We start from the raw sequence: 22649 nt of genomic DNA, 5'->3' as shown, positions 1-22649 counted from the left end.
ACAAATTGTATGGTCCTGGATAATGTGTTTAATCTCTCTGCAGTTCAGTTACTGATTACAAAATGAGGATGATAATATTTACTTTCTGAAATCTGTGTAAAGATCACATAGGGTAGTATATATGAAAGTGCCATGTTCATTGTCAAGTGGAACACAAATACACAAGGCTGTTATTTCATTTTTCTGTATGAAGAAACACGCAAAAACAATTGCAAAGATTTTATTTAGCGGCATTCTGTGCTTGGCACTTAGAAACAGTTCCGTGCATAAGGGCAAATTTTTATACACCTTTTCTTCATACATATTTTACACACCCTTTTATTGCCCCCTTTTTTAATATTCATAATATTGGATTCCCCACTAGGCATATAAATACATTTATCTACAACACCTCAAAACCAAAAATCTTAATAATATCTGTATTATTTTACTTGGCATCATTTGCATTTCCACACCATTTAAAAATTTAAGCTTGTACCAAGCTTCACTTGTTTTCGTATCATTAAAGGATCTGAAGGGAAAGGAAAGGTGAAAGAAAAACTCCAAACTTCAAAATGCAATGAACTATTTGATAAAAATGGAGATCTACGGGCAGGTGGGAACATGTAGAAGACCCATCTGCAATTCCCTGGAACGTGACAGGGTTTCTCTGCCATGGGGGCTAATGGGCAGGCTGTTCAGCTCAGGGCTCTGGATGTGGCACGTGGAGGCCAGGCCTCTATTTGCTGCCTCTACTTTTGGTATTACCTGGGGAATTATAAAATTCTTCCTTCTTCACATTTCTTCTCTTTCCCTACCCTGCCAGGCTGCATGCTGTGGGCTCAGCACTTCCCATGTGGTGCTCCTCTCTTCTGGATCACAGTGGTCAGAACGTGGGATCAAGATGCATTCCTTGCCTGGGCCCATCTCACTGGTGCCCTGACCATGCACAGTGTCCCAGAGAGATTTATTCCTCAATAACGCAATGATGCCTTCTACAGCCGGTAGGTGGGGAAACAAACTCTAGCACATTTCCTTGGTGAAACTCTTCTCATTGCTCACACTTTCTCTCTCTGTCTTGCTCTCCACTCTTTCCTGCTCTCCTCTCTCTCTCTCTCTCTCTCTCTCTCTCTCTCTCTCTCAGCTGCTCTCACTCCCTTTTTACAGGCACCACTGGGAACATCAAAGATGGCATACTTCATGGAGAGATCCCAAGTTTAAAAGCAATCTTTTTAAGGAAGCCAAGTCCAGTTGTAGTACAGATGTCTTTCCATCCTCATAGCCAGAGAGGGGCTCCAGGATACACCATTCTTTCCAGAAGCAGGTTAAGCTGCAGGGGAGAAAGGCTGATGGCTATTTCTGGCCCAGTCCATCTAGTGTTGTACATAGACAAATTCTTGGTGAAAGCACCCCTCTGGGCCTCCATCCACAGAGTTCGCCCAGTTCAGAGTCAGTGTGCAGGATGTTTGTGTATGTATGAGTTTGTATATGTGCATATATGTATGCACATAAGTATTTATAGGTAGGTCTGTGTGTGTGTGTGTGTGTGTGTGTGTGTGTGTGTAACTTTTCATGGCTGCTACATGCTAGCATCTCTCTTAACATTATTATAAAATGATTATTCAGTCTCTTCAAAGGCCACTCTGGCATAGATGGACGCTTTATAAAACTAAGGTTTGGGAAGGCAGGAGTATGGCCACTGAGCTGTGGATGATTCACGGCAAGTATTCTTCAGTGGCTCAAAAGTGTCTCTTGCTGTTCCTGGGTATGTGTTTTCCTCCTCCAGAAAAACAAACAAAACAAAAACAAAAACAAAAACAAAAAACACAAACACAGTTCCTGTTTTCCAAAGGCATTGGGCTCCCAAAGAGGAAGATCTGCCCACGGAGACTCTGAGGTCTTGGCTGGCATAAGCTCCGCAGTGTTTGGACAGCCCTTTAAACCATGTGTACAGACATCTGGGAGGAGGAGCCTGGGACTGCCCCATATTGCCGGCCATCACAAGTGTTGGTTGCCTGCTGATTATTAGGCGAAGGGCTAATCATGTGCATGCTGTGTTCCATTCCTGTGGGCAGGTACTGCCTCTCTCCAAAAGCCCCATTGGAGGGAGAAGAGCAGAGTAAAGTGCTTTGAGAGGCGCTCAGTTTTTCTGGGCTTGCAGCTAGCCTAGGGGAGGTGGGGAAATTGTATCCATATAGGTTGTAGGGGTTGTGGAGAGAAAAGGCATTGTAGGAACTCTGCTGCATGTGGCTACCCCCAAACATGTGTGGTGATGAGGAGCTGGAGGCCGCATTGCCTGCCTGCATAACATACTGAAACTGGGAAGTGGGGAAGGATCCCAGCTGGCCTCCATAGGCTTCCATCTTGCTGTTGCTGGGCAACGAGGGAGGAGTTGGTATTCCTGAGATGAGGGATGGAGTCCTCTGAGGCATGAAGGTTTCAGATGGCTGAGTGGCTGAAGCAGTGCCACTCTGGAGCCTGTTGTAGCCACTGTCACTCAGCCCTGGGTAGCTCTGCAAGGCAGCCATGTTGCTTCGGGCACAAGGTGGATAATCAGAGAGGTTTAGATTACACAACTGACTCTCTCGACAGCCCACGTTGAAAGTGTTGGGGGCCAAATGAAAAGTTGGAGGAGAACAGGATGGAGATAAAAGATGAGAAGAAGCCGACGGGGATGGTGTCCCAGTGCTGGATGTGGTTGGGGAAGTGCCTGTGCTGCCTCCTGAAAAATAAAACATGAATACATTGAGTATTTTTAGATGGGTTTATCTAGACCAAATGCAAGTCATATGAGGGTGCCTTCAAATGTCCAGGATGGGTTCATTTCTATAGAACCACATCTTTATTTGAACTCAAAGGCCACGCTAAGTGATTCTACCATGTACACACACCCAAATGCACACACTCTGCAGGAGAGGGGACAAAGAGGATGATACAAAAGAACACTAAACTCTTTTTTTCTGTAAAAGCCTTAGTCTTATTTTTTAAAATTATAATAAGCTTTCCAATATTCATTTTTCCATTTCTCACCATTAGATATACTTTCTAATAAGACCTCTAGTGATCTGCATTAAAATCCACCAACTTGACTTTTCCCATTCTCCATGGGAATGCATGAAATGCATATTTTAACAACTGATTATTTCCTACTTTTCCATCTTTAGTCTCTCAGCTCAAGATATAGCATACTAATGCAGGACTCTAATCTTAATGGAAACCAGGTACTGGAATAGGGTGCTCTATCAGGACTAAGGCCTGGGAGGACAGAACAGAGGGGCCCAGGTGGTGGGACCTGAGGCATGAGATTGAAGTTCTGTCTTATGAAAGACATATGAGCACAATTATATGTGCTAAATTAGAACAAAACAGGCTAATCCACAACAAAACCATTATGATCCAGAGGTTCTGCATTCTTCCTTCCTAGGAGCCTGTCCAGTTTCAGAGACTGCAAAAAACACTGTTATCAGAATCCTTGGGATCTTGAAATTTATTGGGAGAAGAGGACAAACAGGCCTTAAGTTGATGAGAAAGTCAGGAGATTATGGGCTGTACTCACAACTCTGCCACACTAACCACCCATGACCCTGGACACCTCACTTACCCTCTATAGATTTCAGTTTCTTCATGTAGGGATCAGGAATTAACTTAGATCAGTGACTCTCAAGCTGAGAGAACCTGCCAACTCAAAAATGATAATGCTCCAGAATTCCAACGCAGAACTAAAGGAAGGTTTGGAGGTATGGGACCATCATATCAGTATTATTACAAAACCTCCTCAAATTATTCTAATGTTCAGGCATAGTTAATAACTAATGATACAAACTAAATTCCTCATTTCATAGTACCCAGAGTAGTGATTCTGAAGCTTGCATATGCATGAGAATGAGCTACAGGGCTCATTAAAACACAGATTACTGACACTCTTCCCAGAGTTTCTAATTCTGTAGGTCTCAGACAGGTCTGAGAATTTGCATTTCTAATGACTTCTCAGGTCCAGAGTTCACACTTCATCTTAAAGGACCTCCAGATTCCTTCCACTTCTAAAAATTCCTGAATTTGAGAGAATTGATCTTAGGAAAAGTGGATGTGAGATCTGGATGAATGGTTGAAGCACCAGCAGACTAAGGGCCAGTTCATTCCAACCTATTTCAAATGTGTTCAGATTAAGAAAGCCAAAAATGAACTTTACAAGACTTCTCTTTTCCAGCGCCAGGAAGTTGCAGTACAACATCCACTTCCTGTCTTTCCCAGTGTAATTTAAAAATGGTGGTGAGTGCTGGAGCTGTTGATCCCTTCATTGAATTCCAGAGTGAGCATCTGCCTTTGCCTGTGGAATCTCCCTCCGTGTAATTCCCTCCCTCATGCCTTTTAGTTCTTCCCTACAATAGCTTCTCAGCTACTATGATCTTCAAGGGGTATGGTAGCCTTAGGTTACCCACAACTTGTTGGTACTAAGCACCATACAAAGGTAAAGGGCATTTTAGGTAGAAAGGAGCAGAAATAAGGTTTTTATCAGCAAGGAAATTGCAATAAAAATAGCAGGATTCCAGAGATACTGAGATATAGAGAAACCACTCACACTGTCTTAAGGAAGGAGGAAGAGATCCCAGATGTGTGAATAAAGAAGGAAATGCTTCAAAGAGGAAATTGAAGTTAGTTTTTAGGAAAAAACACTCTACCTTTATCTACAGTTATATAGATAGTATTACGTGTAGATGTACAAATTTGGTTCTTGTTAATAACTTTTTCCAGAATCAGCATTTTACAAAGAATTTTCTCAATAAACTTTCCAGATACAATCAGGTTTAGAGTCCATCCAATCAATTGCTGATTTTAAAGTCATTTCAGGAAAGTTTTATTTCTTGTTTCTAGTTCTCAAGTTCCTTTTAGAGAAGTAAAATGGTTTTCACCCCACAATCACAGAAAAGACCAACATTTTAAATACTACCAGTAACTGGTCATGGTGGGAAAAGCTCAAGCCTGACCCCAGATCATCGACCTCCACCCTGTTCATGACCATAAGCAACACATTCTACCTCTTAATTATCAGTTATGAAATGAAGGACTTTAAACTCACTTTCTGTCCCTCTCAGCACTGTAGCTGTGGCTGAGGTTTAAAGTAATATAAAGCCTGAGTAGTCAACTGTGAGTATTTTATAAGGAATCATTTTGATATGATGAAGAAATTCTGGAAAGGGAAAATTCTAGGAGGAGGAGGAAGAACATCTCCTGCTTCCTGTTTTTGAGCAAATAGCCTTACAGAAAGCTCAGAAATTCATGTTCTTCTCTTTGAGGCATCCTATACATCCTTCTCCTTTCCTACCCTAAATGCCATAAACTTCACTGAAATAAGTGCTGTGGCACGAATGGAGAAACTTGACTCCAGCTGTAAAGAGATTTGTGTTTTACGAGATATGAATCTGGTGTCTTTTCTTTGAAAGCCTGTCCTGCTCTCCCTGATCTGGTGTTTATGTGGCCCCTGAGGAGACCACCTGTTCAGCACACTGTCCTGTCCTGCAATAGGTATGCTCCATCAGGCACTGGCCCTAGCCCTGAAGCAGGAAGTGCAGGAGGGAACACGTGACTTTCTACAACTCTAAATGGTTTTCTCAGATGGTTCAAGATGGAAGGAATGGTACTGATTTAAGGCCTCAATTGGTTTCACTACAAAAAAATAAGAAGGGAACTATTAACAAGTTACAGGGATTTCTGCTGAGCAGATGAGAGGCACATGTTAAAAAGTTTGTAGTCAGCTTGCTTTGGCTTTTAAATGACATTCACTGGAAATGAGATTTGGTGGCCTGCTGAGCTTTAGGGGGTGGGAGCCTCCATACAAACCAGTGTTTAAAGGGGTGGGTGTGGGGGGAAGCAAGAGAAGTTCACATTGCTTCCATCCACTTTGAAAAAATGTTCTTATGCACACAAGTCCTCAGTACACTTAATAGCTATTTTTCACAGTTGAGAGAGAGAGAGAGGGACTGTGGTATCCATTTTGCAAAAAAGAAAACCGAGATACTGAGAAGTCTTTATTCTCTTATGATCTAACAACCTGCCAACTGTTAAACAAGTTGGGAGTGCCAGCCAAGTGCTAAATAAGCTCAAAGAGGCAGACCACCTCCTTTGCATTTCAACACTTGACTGAGTGAAGATCTCTCAGCACAGCAAAGCTAGGCCAAGCGGTGCCAATACAAAAGGGGCCAGAGCTGCTTCTCAAAGAAAAGCTTGCCTCCCTTTCCTGTTTAGCACAGTCTTCCTGTCACCTTCATCTCCTCTGTTTCTGCCAGGTTCTGGATTTTCTAAGAGTCTTGACATGCATTTCTTAGTGGACAAACATGGTGTGTAAAGTCAGACAAACCTGGTTCCAATCCCAGCTATCTCACTGACTTTGGGACCTTAGCAAGTTGACCTTCAGCTTCACATTCTATAATCATATAAATGGAATTACTATTGCCTATCTTCTAAGGATGTTTTTAGTGAAAAAAATGAGATAGTATATATTACAAAGTGCTCACAACAGTATCTGACATGTCGGCATTAAACATTCTTTTATGGGAGAAGGAGTAAAAAAAGGAGAAAGAAATCTTAAGGCATTTGACCCCGGTGGGAATGACTCTCAGGTGTTGGCCTCCATCCTTACGGCAGCGCATCTTGGCCTCACAGAGCTACATACCCTTCACTTACAGGCTACAGGAGTCCTAGTCCCAGTACTGTGAATGACAGAGCACTGAGATAAGTGACAACTGAGCCCTATTCCCAAAGGCTGTAACGGCTCTAGCTGCTCCATGAATCATCTGTCTCTTCTCAACCCAGGATGAAAACGGGCTGTTTCATGGCCTCATCTCTTCACAGATCAAACAAAGCAAAATTCAAAAAACACAAATTAATATGTCTTTTTCCCACTGTCCTCTAAGGTCTCAATCCACTTCTGAGAGGTGAGTAAAATATAATGCCATAAAGAGCTTAATGCTCTCAGTTGTTCCAGGACCAATCTCCACTCCCAAATTGTCTCTTCATCTGATTTAATCCATGAACCAAAGTGAGGAGGTACATTAAAATTCATATCTGACATCAACTTGCTCCACAATTCAAGGCTAACAGGAAAACATCCAAAAAGAATACATGTTTAGCAGTGATCCCATACGAGGACAACAACCTAGAATATATTTATGTACCACAAATACAAGTTAAATGTGACCGTGAAAATCCTGAATACCAAACCTGCTGACTTTTGCATCTTTAAATTGATTACTTCCAGATTGTAATATGGGGACTTTCACAAGCAGTTTCCTTTTGGGTTTATTTTGTTGTGCTTCCCCACCGCCCCCAAACATTGAAAAACAGTAAGATAAAACTCCATCTGGGCTAGTAAAGAATAAATTTCCATGTCATTACTTGGTTCCAAGAGCCAGAATCTTCTCTCCTATAACTTCTCTCCTTCCCCTAATTATCTATTCTTGTCATTAATTCTGTCCCCCAAACACTTACATTAGCTATGACAGCATAAGAAATCCTAATAATAGTTGATTAGATAGATGAAAAAGTGACTCAATTCCAAGATCATTTTACATATTCCCCATAACATAAGCTCACATACCTGGACACCTAAGACCCTAACTAACTGTCCCAAACTTGTTATCCTGTGAATTTTACTTAAGACTTTTTGGACATTTTCTTTACTACTTTTTAACAAAATTGTTTTCTTCTTAGTGTATTGCTTTATTGTTCCTTTTTTTCCCCTAAATTATTTTCTCTTTAAATTTTAGCCCAAGTTGATGAACTATTGCCAAACACATTGACACTATTCTCTAAATTAATATAGTACCCACCAGAGTTGAGTTCACTCCCTCATTCAATGACTCTTTGAGTACTAAATATGAATGATATCATGCCTGGACCCAGAATTTTCTTCCCCAGTACCTGGGATTGAGCCCAGGGCTGCTTAACCACCAAGTCATATCTCTAGCTCTTTTTATTTTTATTTTGAAATAGCGTCTGCTAAGTTGCTTAGGGTCTCACTAAGTTGCTGAGGCTGGTTTTGAATTTGCAATCCTCCTGTCTCAACCTCCTGAATCACTGGGATTACAGGAGTACAAGACAATTACAGGAGTACAAGACTGTGTCCAACTTGGATCCAAGAATTTAATCATATTGGAATAAATGGTGAGAAAAATGTGAATGAAAGACACTAGCAAAAGAATGACATAGATAACTAAGAACACACCCTAAGAGGATTCAGCTTACCACGGATGGCAGAGAAATTTCCCAAGGAAGTGAGGTTTAAGCTGAGTTCTCAAAGATAGATAGCATAAGGCAAGGGGATGAGAGGGAGCCTCCCAGGCAAAGGGAACAAGGTGTGGCAGGAAAGAGTACAGCATGCTTGAAAAGTAGAAGCAGGATCAGTGATGCTGGGACAAGTGACAAAGGGAAAGAGGCATAGGCTGAAGCTAGATCAGTACTAACAGCAGCAACAAATATGATGAAAGCAATCACTCACTGATGCTTATTAACTCGTGAGTGATATTATGAGCGCTCTATTATCTTATTTAGAGTACTAACTTATCTAATTCTCATTGTCCCCATCTCTGTTAGAGGTGAAACAGAAAAGTCAGAACATGAGAGGTCTAGTGGGCTTTGTCAAGGAATGTCTTCCATTAGGGAATGTAAATTGTGGCCATTGAAAGATCTAAGCAATTGAAGTAGGGATGTGGAGAATGGCTTAGAGGAAAAAATAGAGGCTTGGAGGACCTCATGGCCATCCAGGTAAGAGATGAAAGCAGCTCAGAGTGAGGCGGTGGCATGGGGTTTAGAGATATGGGAACTAGGGGGTGGGACAGGGAAAGAAACACAGGATGATCAGTGGATGGCTGGAGGATGCCAGGTCTATGAGGTGGATGGCAGACTTAGTTCTGGATACATTAAGCATAAGGGACATTAAAGAAAAAATACAATATTACCAATTACAGGTTGGGCAGTCCTTAACTGAAATGCTTCAGACTAGAAGTGTTTTGGACTTCAGATATTTTCAGATTTTGGAAAGTTTTCACCAACATAATGAGATATATTGAGATGGGACCTAAGCCTAAACATGAAATTCATTTTTATTGCATACACAATTATACATATAGCCTAAAGATAACTTTACATAATAATTTTAAGAATTCTGCACATAAAGCAAAGTTTCACAATATGGAATTTTTCACTTGTTGGGGTCATGTTAGCAACTCAAGAAGTTTTAGATTTTGGAGCATCTCTGATTCTGGATTTGGGGATTAGGAATGCTCAAAATGTTGTTTCAGTGGATTGAATTGAGATGCTCTCCATCTCCCATCAGGAACACCTAATTCTTATAGTGTAAAGCATGCTGCAAATTCAAAATGTTCTTCTACAACCCTCAAAAAAGAAAGGCTTTATGAAGCCATCTAGACCAAATCAGTGCTGTGCTGGCTATGCCCCTGTACTCAACTGTTGCAAACTCACTAGGTTTACAAGTTTGCTGAGCTGAAGGAAAAAATTGGTCTCCATTCTGGTAAGAAGATAGAAGATGGCCCTAAATTCTTGAAATCTGGTGATGCTGCCATTTTTGATATGGTTCCAGGCAAGTCCATGTGTACCAAGAACTTCTCTTACTCTCCTCCTCTGGGTCGCTTTGTTGTTCATGATATGAGACAGTTGCTGTGAGCATCATCAAAGCAGTAGATAAGACCATTGGAGCTGGCAACGTCACCAGGTCTGCCCAGAAAGCTCAGAAGGCTAAATGAATATTACCCCTAACATCTATCATCCCAGTCTTAATCAGCAGTGGAAGAACGGGCTTAGAACTATTGGTCTCAATTGGCCATTTAAATTTAATAGTAGAAGACTGGCTAATGATAGCAATGCATCATAAACCTTCAGAAGGAAAGAAGACCATTTGTGGACCATTGTATGTAGGTGGCAGTTTTAAGTTACTAGTTTTTAAAATTAGTACTTTGGAAACAACAAAAAATCTGTCACAGAATTTTGAGACCCATTAAAGCAAAGTTTAATGTGGGCAGGGGAAGTAGTGCTTCAAAAACTTGCGTATGAATATGCAGTTGTAAGCTATATAGATAAGTCTTATTCATTGAAGGGGTTAATTTGAATTGTCAATTTGATTGGATTAAGAGATGCCTGTGATCAAGAGGCTTCTGGGTGTGTCAATGAGGGCCTGTCTAGGAATGACTGGAATGTGGGGATAGTGAACTGAAGTGGAGACCCTCCCTAAGCATAGGCAGCAGCATCCAATAGGATGGTGGCATAGATGGAATAACAGAAGAACAAGGAAGCAGATGCAAGCTCCACTCTTCTTGAAAGGGTTCTTGATTGCTACTTCCATCATCTGAGGATATCAGTCTCTTGCTTCTTCACTCTTCCAGAGTAGACTCTGCCAGTGATTCTCCAGGTAGTTTCCAAAAGCCTTTGGTCTTGAACTAGCATAGCACTGTTGATCCCTCATGTTCTTGGACCACTCAGCTGCTGGTTCTTCCAGATCTCAGCCTACAGATGACCATTATGGACTACCCAGCTTCTGGTTGTGTAAACAAATCTAATAAATCCCCTTTTTATAATCACACTTCCTGTTGATTCTGTTCCTCTGGAGAACCTTGACTAATACATTCTTCATCTCAGAGATAAGCAAGGTTAGTATATGGACTATATTTGAATCATTACAGTGACTTTATAGTTCAAAGGCTGATTTCCATTGAATTTTATTTCCTTGATATTTTACTATTATGACTTGCTCACTGCTTGACTCCTCTCACTGACCAACTCTGACAAATACAAGTCAAACTGATGAAAAATTTCATCACCAGTGGAGACCCCATAATTCTAAAGCTTTAAAATTGCCTAACAAATACTTTAACACTGAATGGTGTTGAAATCTCAGCAGAAGGGAAGGTTTCTGAAATGGAGGCCTCCTCATCTCCACAAAGGGAAATAAATTGCCAGTTTCTGGGTCACTAGAATCTCCTTATAGCAAATAGTTATCAGATCACTTGGAGTCACTTCTCGTAAAAGCTCTCTCAGTTTTGACCATGCAAATGACTCTGTCATGTATAAGAGTAACTTGAGGCACACACTTTATTCAAGAATGTCCATGGGAACAACAGGATCCATTATACGCGATTATAAAGGACATGGGCTCTTATTTCTTCTCCTTTCTGGGTCTGTATTGCCTTAGTCACCTTCCGTAAGCTTCGCTTGCATGGTTAATTCATTTCTTACCTGCTCCTATCAGCATTGAGCAGAAGTCATTCCTGAAAGAGAATTTCTGTCTCCAGACTCTCTGAACATATCAATATCCTTGCTGGTTCTATATGAAGACACCCAAAGATAAGATCATACCACTAACTTCCTTTAGAAACTGAAATTCAGATCTTTTTAGAGTTAATGCTCTAAATTATTCAAAAATAAACCAATAAGAAGCATAAACTAAACTCATTGTGGAAAATTAAATTTCTAATGAGTAAGAGTGAAGAATGGTATTGTAGTCTGGATGAAAGAAAGCTGCCCTGTCAAACAAACAAACCACATTGGTGGCATTGGCTTTTCTGACACCACTTAACTGAGGATGGTGCTAGAGCTATATGCCTCCGTTTCTTTTTTGTGTCAAAGGCAGAAGACAATGAATCCTCTGAATTCTTTTCCATTAAGAGAAATCAAAAATTCAGAACATTCTATTCAACATGTCTTTTGAATAGAAGAATTTGAGTTTCTGCAAAACTATAGTGCATTTACCTGTTTCCTTGAAATGTTACCAGTGGATGAGTCTTAATGAAAGAAAAATAAAAATGACAGCCAGGGCAGAGAGAATAACACATCTTGAACCTCCTCTAAGTAGAAAGATTGATGTAGTCTCTGCCAGTAGGAGTACAAAACTATTCTAGGTCTACTGTTTGACATGATAGACATTTGTGTGTTTGAAGCAATGTGGTTACATAGACACCTGGGTGTGTCAGTCACTATTGGGATATTAGGCATGGTGCCTGCATTGTCAACTGTCTTGTAACTAAAAGGGAATTATATAGAACAGTGTACCACTGAAGATGCCACCAACAACTTCACTTTCTATTCCTTCCAAGACAACAAGCAGTTTAGCATAGATGTCTGTGTCTCTTTTATTTGTTTTTTTTATTCATTTTTATTGTAAACAAATGGGATACATGTTGTTTCTGTTTGTACATGGAGTAACAGCATACCATTTGCGTAATCATACATTTACATAGGGTAATGATGTTTGATTCATTCTGTTATTTTTTCCTTCCCTCCCAACCCTCCCTCCCCTCCCTCCCCTCTTTTCCCTCTATACAGTTCTTCCTTCCTCCCTCCATTCTTGCCCCCCCACCCTCATTCATTTTTTAAAGTGATACTGTCCACAGTTACTGGGACTCTTAGTTCTTAAGGGAAGAGAGAATGTTTTACAGTCTCTGTTAACAAAAGGAAACCAAGCCACATGTTTTTTAATAATGAGAATCTGGATCAAGTTCACTGTATAGTTCAGAAATACATTCTAGTTAAACCATTTAATAGAAAATTTCATCTACTATTTAATAGAAACAGTTCAGTAAATTGGCTTTTCCTTTAGCCTCATCCCACTACCACATGTATCCAATAATTCAAGCTTGTTACCTCCAGTAAAAAAGGAGTTACTGAGATAGTTGTGAAATTATACCTTGATAGTTCAATTTCTCCTAAACCAATTGCTATAAAAGTGTCAATAGTAAGCCTTCATACTGATAAATGTTCAGTGGAAATACCATGACACCAGCTTTTCTGGGCCTGCCCCACAGCCTCACAGGCTGTTGCAATGCAGGTGGTAACCCCCAGTGAGCACTCCATATCCACACCACATACAAACAAGACAGAAGCTGACAGTGACACTGCCCACCGGAGCCACGGGGCCACCAAGTGATCTTATTTACATTTGTGAGGTACTTCCTGGGTGCCAGGCCCTGTGGCACATCTTGGGGACAAAGCAGTGAACACAACTGTCACCATCAATGCCTGCTCTTGGAAATTGATGATATCTTTGTCAACCTTGTCTACCTTCCTCATGATCCAAACTCCTGCTTAGCTAGAGCTTGGAAAATCAAAGGTAAAGTGAAGGCAAATAAGTAATTAACCACCTCAGAAATAGAATTGGATAGGGGTCTTTGGACAACCCACTTCCATTTATAAAGCATCTTTATATAAATTGCCTCATACACATACACACAAAAATTATCCTTCACTTGTGGGCGAGTCCACTGGCACTTAGAGTGGAAGAAAATTGCCCAAGTTAGATAGAGAAGACCATCCAACGTGAAGGCCCAGGCCTCCCTTAAAACCTATGCCTCTTAGGGGCCATGAAGGCTCAAAGCAGTAGTAACTCTTAATAATTGATGCTGCTTCTAGTCACAGTCTTTTGGGAAGAAGGTAACTTCATATGAAGGGTTTCTGCTCCTCCCCATCTATAAAAAAGAGATGGAAATTCTGGATTGGTAACCTCACCAGATCCCTATGAAGACAGACAGCCTAATCATTCTTTGAATAAGCTATTATCAGAAAGACCATATTCTCCATTCCTGATACATCTTCCTGTTAGGTATGCATGTACAATGATATAAGGGATATGAAGATGGTGATGCTTATGACTATGACAATGGTTAATTAGCATGTATTGAGTGCTTAGTATGATTTTAAATTCATTATCTCATTTAATTATCAATAAAAATTCCAGCATATTCATCTGTATAACGCATAAGAGAGAATGAGGTATCAGAAAGATTGATTAACCTGACACAGAGCTAGGGAGGAATAGAGCTAAGAGACTAAAATGTCTTAACTACTGAGTTCATGATTAAAATCACTAAACTCATCATAAAACATGACAGATTTCAGCGATGTTGGTGACAAACCTGGTTCAGTGTGCAAAGTTCTAGGAGCTCTGCTGAGAAGGGAATGCATTACAATGTATTATCAAGTCTTAGAATGGCCTCCCTAATGGAAGAACTCCAAATTCAAAAATCGGGCTGTATTAATGGTAGCCACAGAATGGGCTGGGTCTGTATATGTTGATCCACTAGTGTCAAGTTTGGTTAGGGGGAGGCTGGAAAAGGAGATTCATACACCATCTCACATTCTGGGAAGCTTTCATTGAGGGACCCAGATGGGTAGGAATAGGAATAGGACTGGACCAAGAAGAGGAGTTGAAAACCACCTAAGAACCTTCTGTATACATAGCCAAGGTTTCCCAGCCTGAGCTACACAAGAGGGGAGATTAGAAATTGGATGAAAAACACAAAGCAGCCTGGCATAGTCCACTTACCCCACCAACTTGAGAGGAGTATTGATTCAAATAAGCAACACAGGATAGCACAATAGTTGCAGGGTTCAGATGGGCTTGCAGTAGGCCCTCTCTCACTGTGAGTTCTGATGTGATATATTCCTATTATCTGGTGTGAAAGCTTTTCTCAGCTGCAACACTTAGAAATAAGAAAGCTGTTGAAGCTTCCACGAGGTACAAATGTCATTATGAGGATGATCTCTTCAAATACCAAGGACAGCGTGAACACTTAGTAACACTCCACAATGATTTCATCACCATCATAATCATGAAAACACAGCCATGCTTTTAGGAAGGGAGAAAAGAATTTTGAATGTCAGATGAAATGCTGCCTCTAGAACCAGCTTGTTTTCACAAGTGGTCATGCTTGGGTTATTTCTGGAGCTCCTGAGAATTATTCCAGGAGAATTGGTGTGACCCATGCCTTGACCTGGGGCCAGATAGGCTACACTCAGTTCAGGTGCCCCCTCTCCAGTCCTGCCACCATTCAGATGCCCTGCCCCACGGCTTTACCTTGCTGCTTTTGCATGGTGGTGAAATCCTCAAAGGTGAGTGTGCGCACAGGAGGTCTCCAGAAAGCATAGGTCTCCATGATGGCTTCAAGTCCAGTTCTGGAGAGGGAAAAGTCAGAAAATAAAGCTGTGAGTAATCCCAAGAAATGCACTGACTTTTTAAAGATCCAGAGGTGGTTTGTTTGGCAAGTGGCACTGAGACATCACCATCAGGGCAAATCAGTCTGGAAAGGCAGGAGATATAGATGATGCTAGACTGTAGGACGAAGAACAAATTAACCTAATTATTCGGATTATTTGCAGGCAAATGTATAACCATGATAAAATTCTACTCTGACCTCTCTTCAAAGGAAGTTTGTTGTACAAGAAAATAGCATATTAAACAATAAATGTCAAGGCCACTGATATGGTGAATACAGCTAAGCAGAAAGTAGCACTGACTGCTTCTCTAGCTCAGGATGATGCCATCATCAGCTCCACACCCAGCTTTGTAAAGGGTCAATCCCAGCTATTTCACTCCTTGATTTATATCCAAAGGACTTAACATCAGCATACTGCAGTGATTCAGCCACATCAAGTTTATAGCAGCTCAATCCACAATAGCTAAACTATGGAACCAACCTAGCTGCCCTTTACAGATGAATGGATGAAGAAAATGTGTTTTATATATATATATATATATATATATATATATATATATATATATACATATATATATATACACACACACAATGGACTATATTCAGCCATAAAGAAGAATAAAATTATGGCATTTGCAGGTAAATGGATGGAGTTGGATAATATCATGCTAAGTGAAACAAGCCAATCCCGAAAAACCAAAGACTGAAAGTTTTCTTTGATAAGCAGATGCCGATTCCTAGTGGTGGAGGTCAGGTGGGTGGTAGGGAAGAATGAAGGAACTTTGGATTGTGCAGAAGGGAGTGAAAGGAGGGGTGGGATGGTGGGGATAGGAAGGAAAGTAGAATAAAACAGACATTATTACCCTATATACACGTACGATTACACTACTGGTGTGACTCAGCACCTTGTACAACCAGAGGCATGAGTAGTCATGTTCCATTTGTGTCAAGGATCAATGAAACTGTCAAACTCATGTGGCTTTAAAGAATTCTTAAATCAACAGAGATGAGTGGGACAAGAGAAATAAAAGGAGAGTAAGCAATCAAATACACTCAAGTTTCTATTGCAACAAAAGATACCTAACTGAAGGCAAAGAACAGGCATGGTCCCCAAAGTTATACCTTAGGCCAAAAGACCAATACATGTCTATCAATATTTACTCTGCATTTTTATAACCTAATAATTCAGCTGGGTTTTTTGTTTGTTTGTTTGTTTGTGGTACCAGGGATTGAACCCAGGAGAGTTTAACCACTGAGCCACATCTACAGTTCTTTTTTTTTTTTTATTTTGAGATAGGGTCTTGCTAAATTGCTTAGGGCCTTGCTAAGTTGCTGATGCTGGCTTTGAACCTGCTATCCTCCTGCCTCAGCCTCCAGAGCTGCTGGGATTACATTCAGCTGGTCTTTGAGAGTCACAAACTGCCAGACTTTAGGAAATAACCAATATTTCATGGTTAAACTCCTTGATGGTTTTGGTTCACTGGTACTGGATAGTCTATCAATTGGACTATGTGCTCACTGTCTGCTTTACCCTTCAATTAATTGTGTCTCTGTTATCTATATGAGATGCTGATATACATCATTCTCAGATAATTATCCAGGGTAACTTAAACATATTCTTGCTGATACTCCATATCCCCCAAACAGAGGTATTGGTTAAGTCTTTGTTTAAAGTTTTGAACATGGCATCTGATTCTGACTTTTCTTTGCAACTATTTCATTTCTATCTAGGCAGAGAAAGTGGAAGTGGGGAGACAATGGGGAGGAGAAGGAAAGTGCAGAAGAGCAGATGGCCAAGTCCTCTCATTGCAGCAATAAGTCACTGGAAGGCAGCACCATGCCCCTTCCTGGAGCAGACAGGCTTCCATTCCCTAAATAATACACTCACAGGTTCTCTTCAGTCTTACATGCCATGAATAAAGTGAGACATTTTATTTTAAGTGAGACCTTATAAATGACCATCGTATCCCTTAAGGTTCTTCTCACATGCACTACTAACACACTGATTGGCTCTTTGTGTTGGAAAATGTCCTCTCCAAATAGGCCTTACTTGCACAGCTAACTTTCTAAAGTCTTCCCTGGAATCTTGGAGGCTTTAAATATACCAATGTTGGCAAACCAAACTCTGTATTTTAAGAAGAACTTCAGAGGAGAGAGTGTCGCATGGTGTTTATTAGCTGTTAATCTGTTAGAAGTAGGAATAGAAGACATCTCCACATAGTCACTCTAAGTTAATGCTGAATACAGTACATGAAACTATTTGTGGGGAGAAAGAGCCCAGGCAATTAGGGAGTTTAGAATAATAAGAGGATAGTCAGATAAAGCCATGCTGAGCCCTGGAGAACAGAAGAAATAGAGAGGCCAGGCTTAGATCTTACTGCTTTGTTGTGGAATGTTGGCAACCCACCAGAACATCTTAGGATTCCCTTTCAAGGCCCAGGAGGCTCACTCAAATGGCAGAAGTTTTATTCCATTCTTCTCAAGACCATGTACCAGTGATGAGAACAAAATACTAGCTCAAGGACAAAGAACAATCCCTTCTCATTTCATAATAAAGTGCTAGAAGATTGTGAAATTGCAATAATATACTGCCAATAATATATTCATTGAAAAATCAGAAAAGAACTTTGGTTTCATTTCCATAATAGGCCAAAAGGCTGTGGCAACTTTATACTATAACCAACTTTATACTATAAAACAGTGCCCAAGTTCCATGTATCCAAATCTAAAATCCAGCTGAAAACAGAGCTACAGAATCAGATTTAAAATTTCAAAAGGATCTTGGGTATCATCTACTTTCTTCTATGACATCATCTGGTTATCCAGATTCTGTTGGCATATTTCCTTAAATAAATATTCAGTATTTTATTAGACCTATAAGAAAGATCTTTCTGACATTTTGGTTAGAATCACCCTCTAGGTTCATATCAATGGGTGAATGATGGGAGTGCCAGACATTTCCCACATGAAGTCTGCCTACCACATCCTCACCCATCAGATCTTCTTTAGCTTAAGAATGCAATATATAACATGCTGCATAGGAACACATCCATGGTCTGTCAAAGGATCTGTCAAACAAGGATTATTTTGATGGTAGAGTTCAGTAGATAGGGGTTCTGATTCCCCCCAAATAATGGCTAAGATCACAACATTATAAGTGACTCATCATGACATAAATTTTAACTAGCATTCATTTTTTTTTCTAAACCTAAAAGTTAGGAAACAACTTGGTACAAAACAAAGTTTCTGAAGATGATAGAAATCCTCTAGAGTTGGAGATTTGGGCATTGTTACTATAGTTGATTGTGATTGTGCCTTTATTGACCTAGGTCTCAGAGAGGTCTCCATTTTCCATTGGTTTCTTCTGATCCAGTGATGGAGTATTTGACCTTCAAAAGAGTCTGGGTCTCATACCAGAGACCAGTCATTTCTTCCCTTCATCTTCTCTTACAAAAGACCTTGCCAACTATTCATTGAATCTTCAGTCCTTTGGATGTCTATTCCAAATTTTTCCTGTGGTACACATTATTTACTTGTTTATTCTCCATAATTTTACATTAGTTTTGAAAAATTTTTAGTTTTAGTTTTTTTTTTTTTTTTAAGTAAATTCATTGCCTGACAGAAGAAAAAAAACTGCCTTAGGCAACCATGCTTCATTAACATGTTCCACAGGATGGGTCGCTGCACATCGACATATATCATCTCTGAGATTTCCAGTCAGAGATGGTCAAATTGGCAAGTATCCTGCCGTTTCTCTCACTGAGCAAATTATTCCAGTGACAACAGAAGCCATGACCAAACACCCTTTCTTCAGTGCTCTGGCTGTCACTACCTCTTTCATTTCCAAGCTTCTTCTCTTTAGATCTTTCAGTGTGTTTGGGGGCCCAACCAAGAGAATGTGCTGAAAAGGAGAGGGGAAATGAAGAAGGCATAGCAAGTCAAAGAGCTCTTTCACAAATTGTTGATACCTCAAGATCAACTAATCTTGCTAAAGAAATATCTTTCCAACCTCATTTTAAAAAAATGACAGGAAGGATCATCCCTTCAAAGTTCAGCAGATGTTTGATGATTGAAACAATAATTATAAAAACATTTATGATCTTATTAAGTAGCATGCAGATGCACAGTTTCTGCTTTTCACTTGTCTTGAGGTAGGAATTGCTTTGTATTGTTTCTTTCATTTATTTTTTCTTTAGTCCTGACCCTCTTGCTCAACTTTTCTGTGCTCCATACTACTTGCTACTACTACACACACACACACACACCAAGTGACTTAGGGTTTGAATAGGTAGTAATGACAGTCCATGAAGAGTTTTCACTACCTCAAGAAGTATGACAAAAATCCATAATAATACTAAGCAGACTGGAATAGGGAACAAGGGGTTGATATGACCTTTGGTCATCTCTCAAGAGAAGACCATCAAAGGCGAAGGGTAGCTTAATATGACAGGGGTTTTGAGATCATAAAGAAGTAATTTGATCAGGGAGGAAAATATGTGCTAAGTTCAGGATATGTAAAGGGTCTTCACTCTTTAGGGGTACTCTATTCAATAAAAAGAGAGCAATGTGTAGATGACTAATTTCTGAGCTATGTGATACACTGGGGATATATAGAAGATGTCACAGTGTTTTGAGCAAGTAGTACTTAATACACCTGGAAAACTTAAGGAAGATTCCACAAAGGGCCAGTTATTTAACCTTAATAATAAAAGATACTCAGCAGCATTCCATTCAGACAAGAGGCAGAAAGGGCTTTCTCTACTAAGAAACAGTATGTGCAATGACGTAAAGGGCATGGAAGAGAAGCCATGTTCTGGAAACTGAAAATAAGTCAGGGTGTGAAATGGGAAAGACACCACGGGCATTTACTCCATGTTAGGTGTTTAGATTTCATCTCATGGGTGGTGTAGTGCCTCCTTTCCTTTCTCATCCTGTTCTAGTATTTGAAAATACTCAGAACCAGAATATACTATTGCTTCTGGTCTTATTTCAATATCTCAACATTCTTGGACTGTCCTTGCTCCATCAAGGTGAGGTCAAACCTTCTACACTTCCTTCTCCTTCACTAGATTTGGAATCAGCTCCAACATCAATAATATCTTGATTATTCAATATATTTCTTGTCCAGGGACAAGTAGAATTCTGCAAGTTGACTAAAAATCAAACATCCATTCCAATCTTGGCTTCAGTTGATACAATAAGTATATTTACACAACGAAGTAGTTTTCATTGATGTGCCTCTTCCAACAGCTTGGAAGAAAAAGTAACAATGGAAAGATGCTTGGAGTTGAATTAAGATTGTTCATCATGGGGTGAATCCCACTTTGGAATTCCTGCCCACCCCAATCCACACACACACACACACACACACACACACACACACCAAGTGACTTAGGGTTTGAATAGGTAGTAATGACAGTCCATGAAGAGTTTTCACTACCTCAAGAAGTATGACAAAAATCCATAATAATACTAAGCAGACTGGAATAGTCCAACTTTAATTTGGTAATACCAAATCCACATGAGGGGCAGATTAGCATCACAGTTAAGAGCACTGATTCTGGAGCTAAACTGCCTGGATTCAAATTGCAACCCTGCTTGTTATTAGTGCAACCTTGGCCAAGTTATGTAACTTCTTCATGCCTAAGGCTCCCTATCCATAAAAAGGAAATGATAATAATGTTTTTTCTTATTGTTACTTAATAAGCGCAGATTGATTAAAGACAAACTATATCTAAACAAGGAAGAAAACATAATGAATGATTGAGGACCACTGGCCTAACTCCAGCAAAATAAATGCAAATCATTCTGCTCAGGTGGTGGCCTGTAATAGCAGAATACATTCTTACCTCACTGGAATTCATGGCTATGTCAGCCCTCTAGCTCTGGATTAAATGTGGGGGAAACTACGTTACCTAATTCCTTTTCTCATCTCTTCTCAAAGAACCAAAAGCATATCCTTCAAGCCCCTGTAGGCCTCATTATCTTGCAGATATTTCAGACTTCAATATGTTAGCCATTAAAAAGACGTCACTCTACTGAATGACACCATCCCTGGGCAAGAGCCATAGATAATAAAACAATTGCCAACTTTCCCTGGCAAAGCCACACAGCCAAGAGGACAATAGTGGAAAAGGTTCCCAACAAGGGAGGGAGAACAAATAATAAGGCAGAGAAAAATGTTAAGTACTTGCTAAAAGGCCACAAGCCAGGGGACATGATGAACGACTAGCCTGGATGAATAGGAGGAGATCAGTTGGCTGATGCTGCCAAAATCCAGTACAGGGCCAGCTACCTTGAACTATAGATGCAGTGGCACTTGAGAAGGAGTCCAACACTGATGACTTCCATAGATTTGCTAAACAGCAGAAGCCACCCATGCCAGGGACAACAAAAGAGTATGTAAAATCTACAGGGGCTAGTAAGATTGCCAGGAAAGAGCAAGATGAGATTGGCTGGAAAAACAGAGCCAGTGGCTCCAGAGAGGACAAATGAAAACAGAAATTGAACATGAGGGACACACTTGGGATGTTGTGTGTGTTGAAAAAGGGCAAGTGGACAGCTTATTGGCTCTAAGTTTGCTATGTGAGCCTTCAAGAGCAACAGGGAGCCAGAGATGGATAAGGGCATGGATTCTGCTGACTGGCAAGCTGTGCCTGAAGAGGAGTGTGAAATCCTTCTCTGGATGCTGTACCTGGCTGGATTGCAAATTCTGATAGCTAGTCCTCACTGTATTGAGTTTTACCAAGGGGAAATTTACCAGTGGGAAATACTACACTAATACCATCAATTTGGTGGTAAAAATGGACAATGTGTACTATATGCTTTTATTTGTATAATTGTGATTTGAATGGCTAGAAATAAATGACATTGAATTATATGAAATTGCTGGTATTTTGCTATTTTTGACCTATAAGTATTGCTGTTTCCTATGTTTTAACTCAATAGATAAAGGTGTAGGCAAGAGCTAAGTTACTTGTTTACAACAGACAACTGTCCTACCAGATGTTAGCTAGGATCCACCCTGCATCCTTTGCCTCCTCCTCTCAAAGAAAAGTGGTTTCATATCTAAGCAAAAATGAACAGACCCTAGGATTAATTTCTAGCTAACTTTTCTTTGATGCTTATTTTCCTTCCGTTAACATTACATGCTTTAATTCCTCATCTCACACTCCTCTTCATATTGGATGTTGTAAGAAGGAGCTGGGCCTAAGACAAGGAGTTCCTGTCTTATGTTAAGAAAAGTTGTTCTTCATTCCATAAACCATGCTTAAGCTGCTTAAGTGGAGATCCCAAAAAAATTCCTTATTCCCAAATATTTTCCCTATCACCATTAGAGAATAACTCCTTCCCTCAGGTTAAGTATTAACTTCACCAAACATCCTCTTTCAACAAACAGATACATCTACTCCACCATGCAACGAATGTTCACCATTCCCTGAAATGTTGTGTATTGCGAGAGGCATCAAGAAGAACTACCTCTGGCCATGTTCCCAGCAAACAACAGTGTTGGCTGAAAACATTCTGAGAATGAGCTCAGACTCAGATTTCCTCTTGGACCTCATCTTGCAGGCCCTATTGTTTCTTCAGTGGGGGGCAACACATTAAAACTACTTATCCATATAAAGCCACCTCCCACCCTACAGGGCTTGCCCCGTCTCCTTTCTGACAGTT

At 40.2% G+C, this 22649-nt stretch overlaps 1 protein-coding gene across 1 annotated transcript in view; it reads right to left on the bottom strand.

The window, feature by feature from the left end:
• Window positions 1-210: 210 nt before the first annotated feature.
• Window positions 211-22649, bottom strand: part of Tbx15 (T-box transcription factor 15) — a 109105-nt gene continuing 86666 nt past the window's right edge. Inside the window, exons 7-8 of the mRNA XM_047560269.1 lie at window positions 14837-14934; window positions 211-2701 (exon numbers count right to left, since the gene is read on the bottom strand). Of these exons, the coding sequence (XP_047416225.1) occupies window positions 1917-2701; window positions 14837-14934 (883 nt within the window). The 3' untranslated portion in view covers window positions 211-1916. The remainder of the gene's footprint in view (window positions 2702-14836; window positions 14935-22649) is intronic.

The sequence above is a fragment of the Sciurus carolinensis genome, chromosome 1 (genome assembly GCF_902686445.1).
Source record: "Sciurus carolinensis chromosome 1, mSciCar1.2, whole genome shotgun sequence".
Taxonomy (NCBI): domain Eukaryota; kingdom Metazoa; phylum Chordata; class Mammalia; order Rodentia; family Sciuridae; genus Sciurus; species Sciurus carolinensis.
Note: the sequence above shows the minus strand (reverse complement) of the source record. Positions and strands in the feature narration are given on the sequence as shown.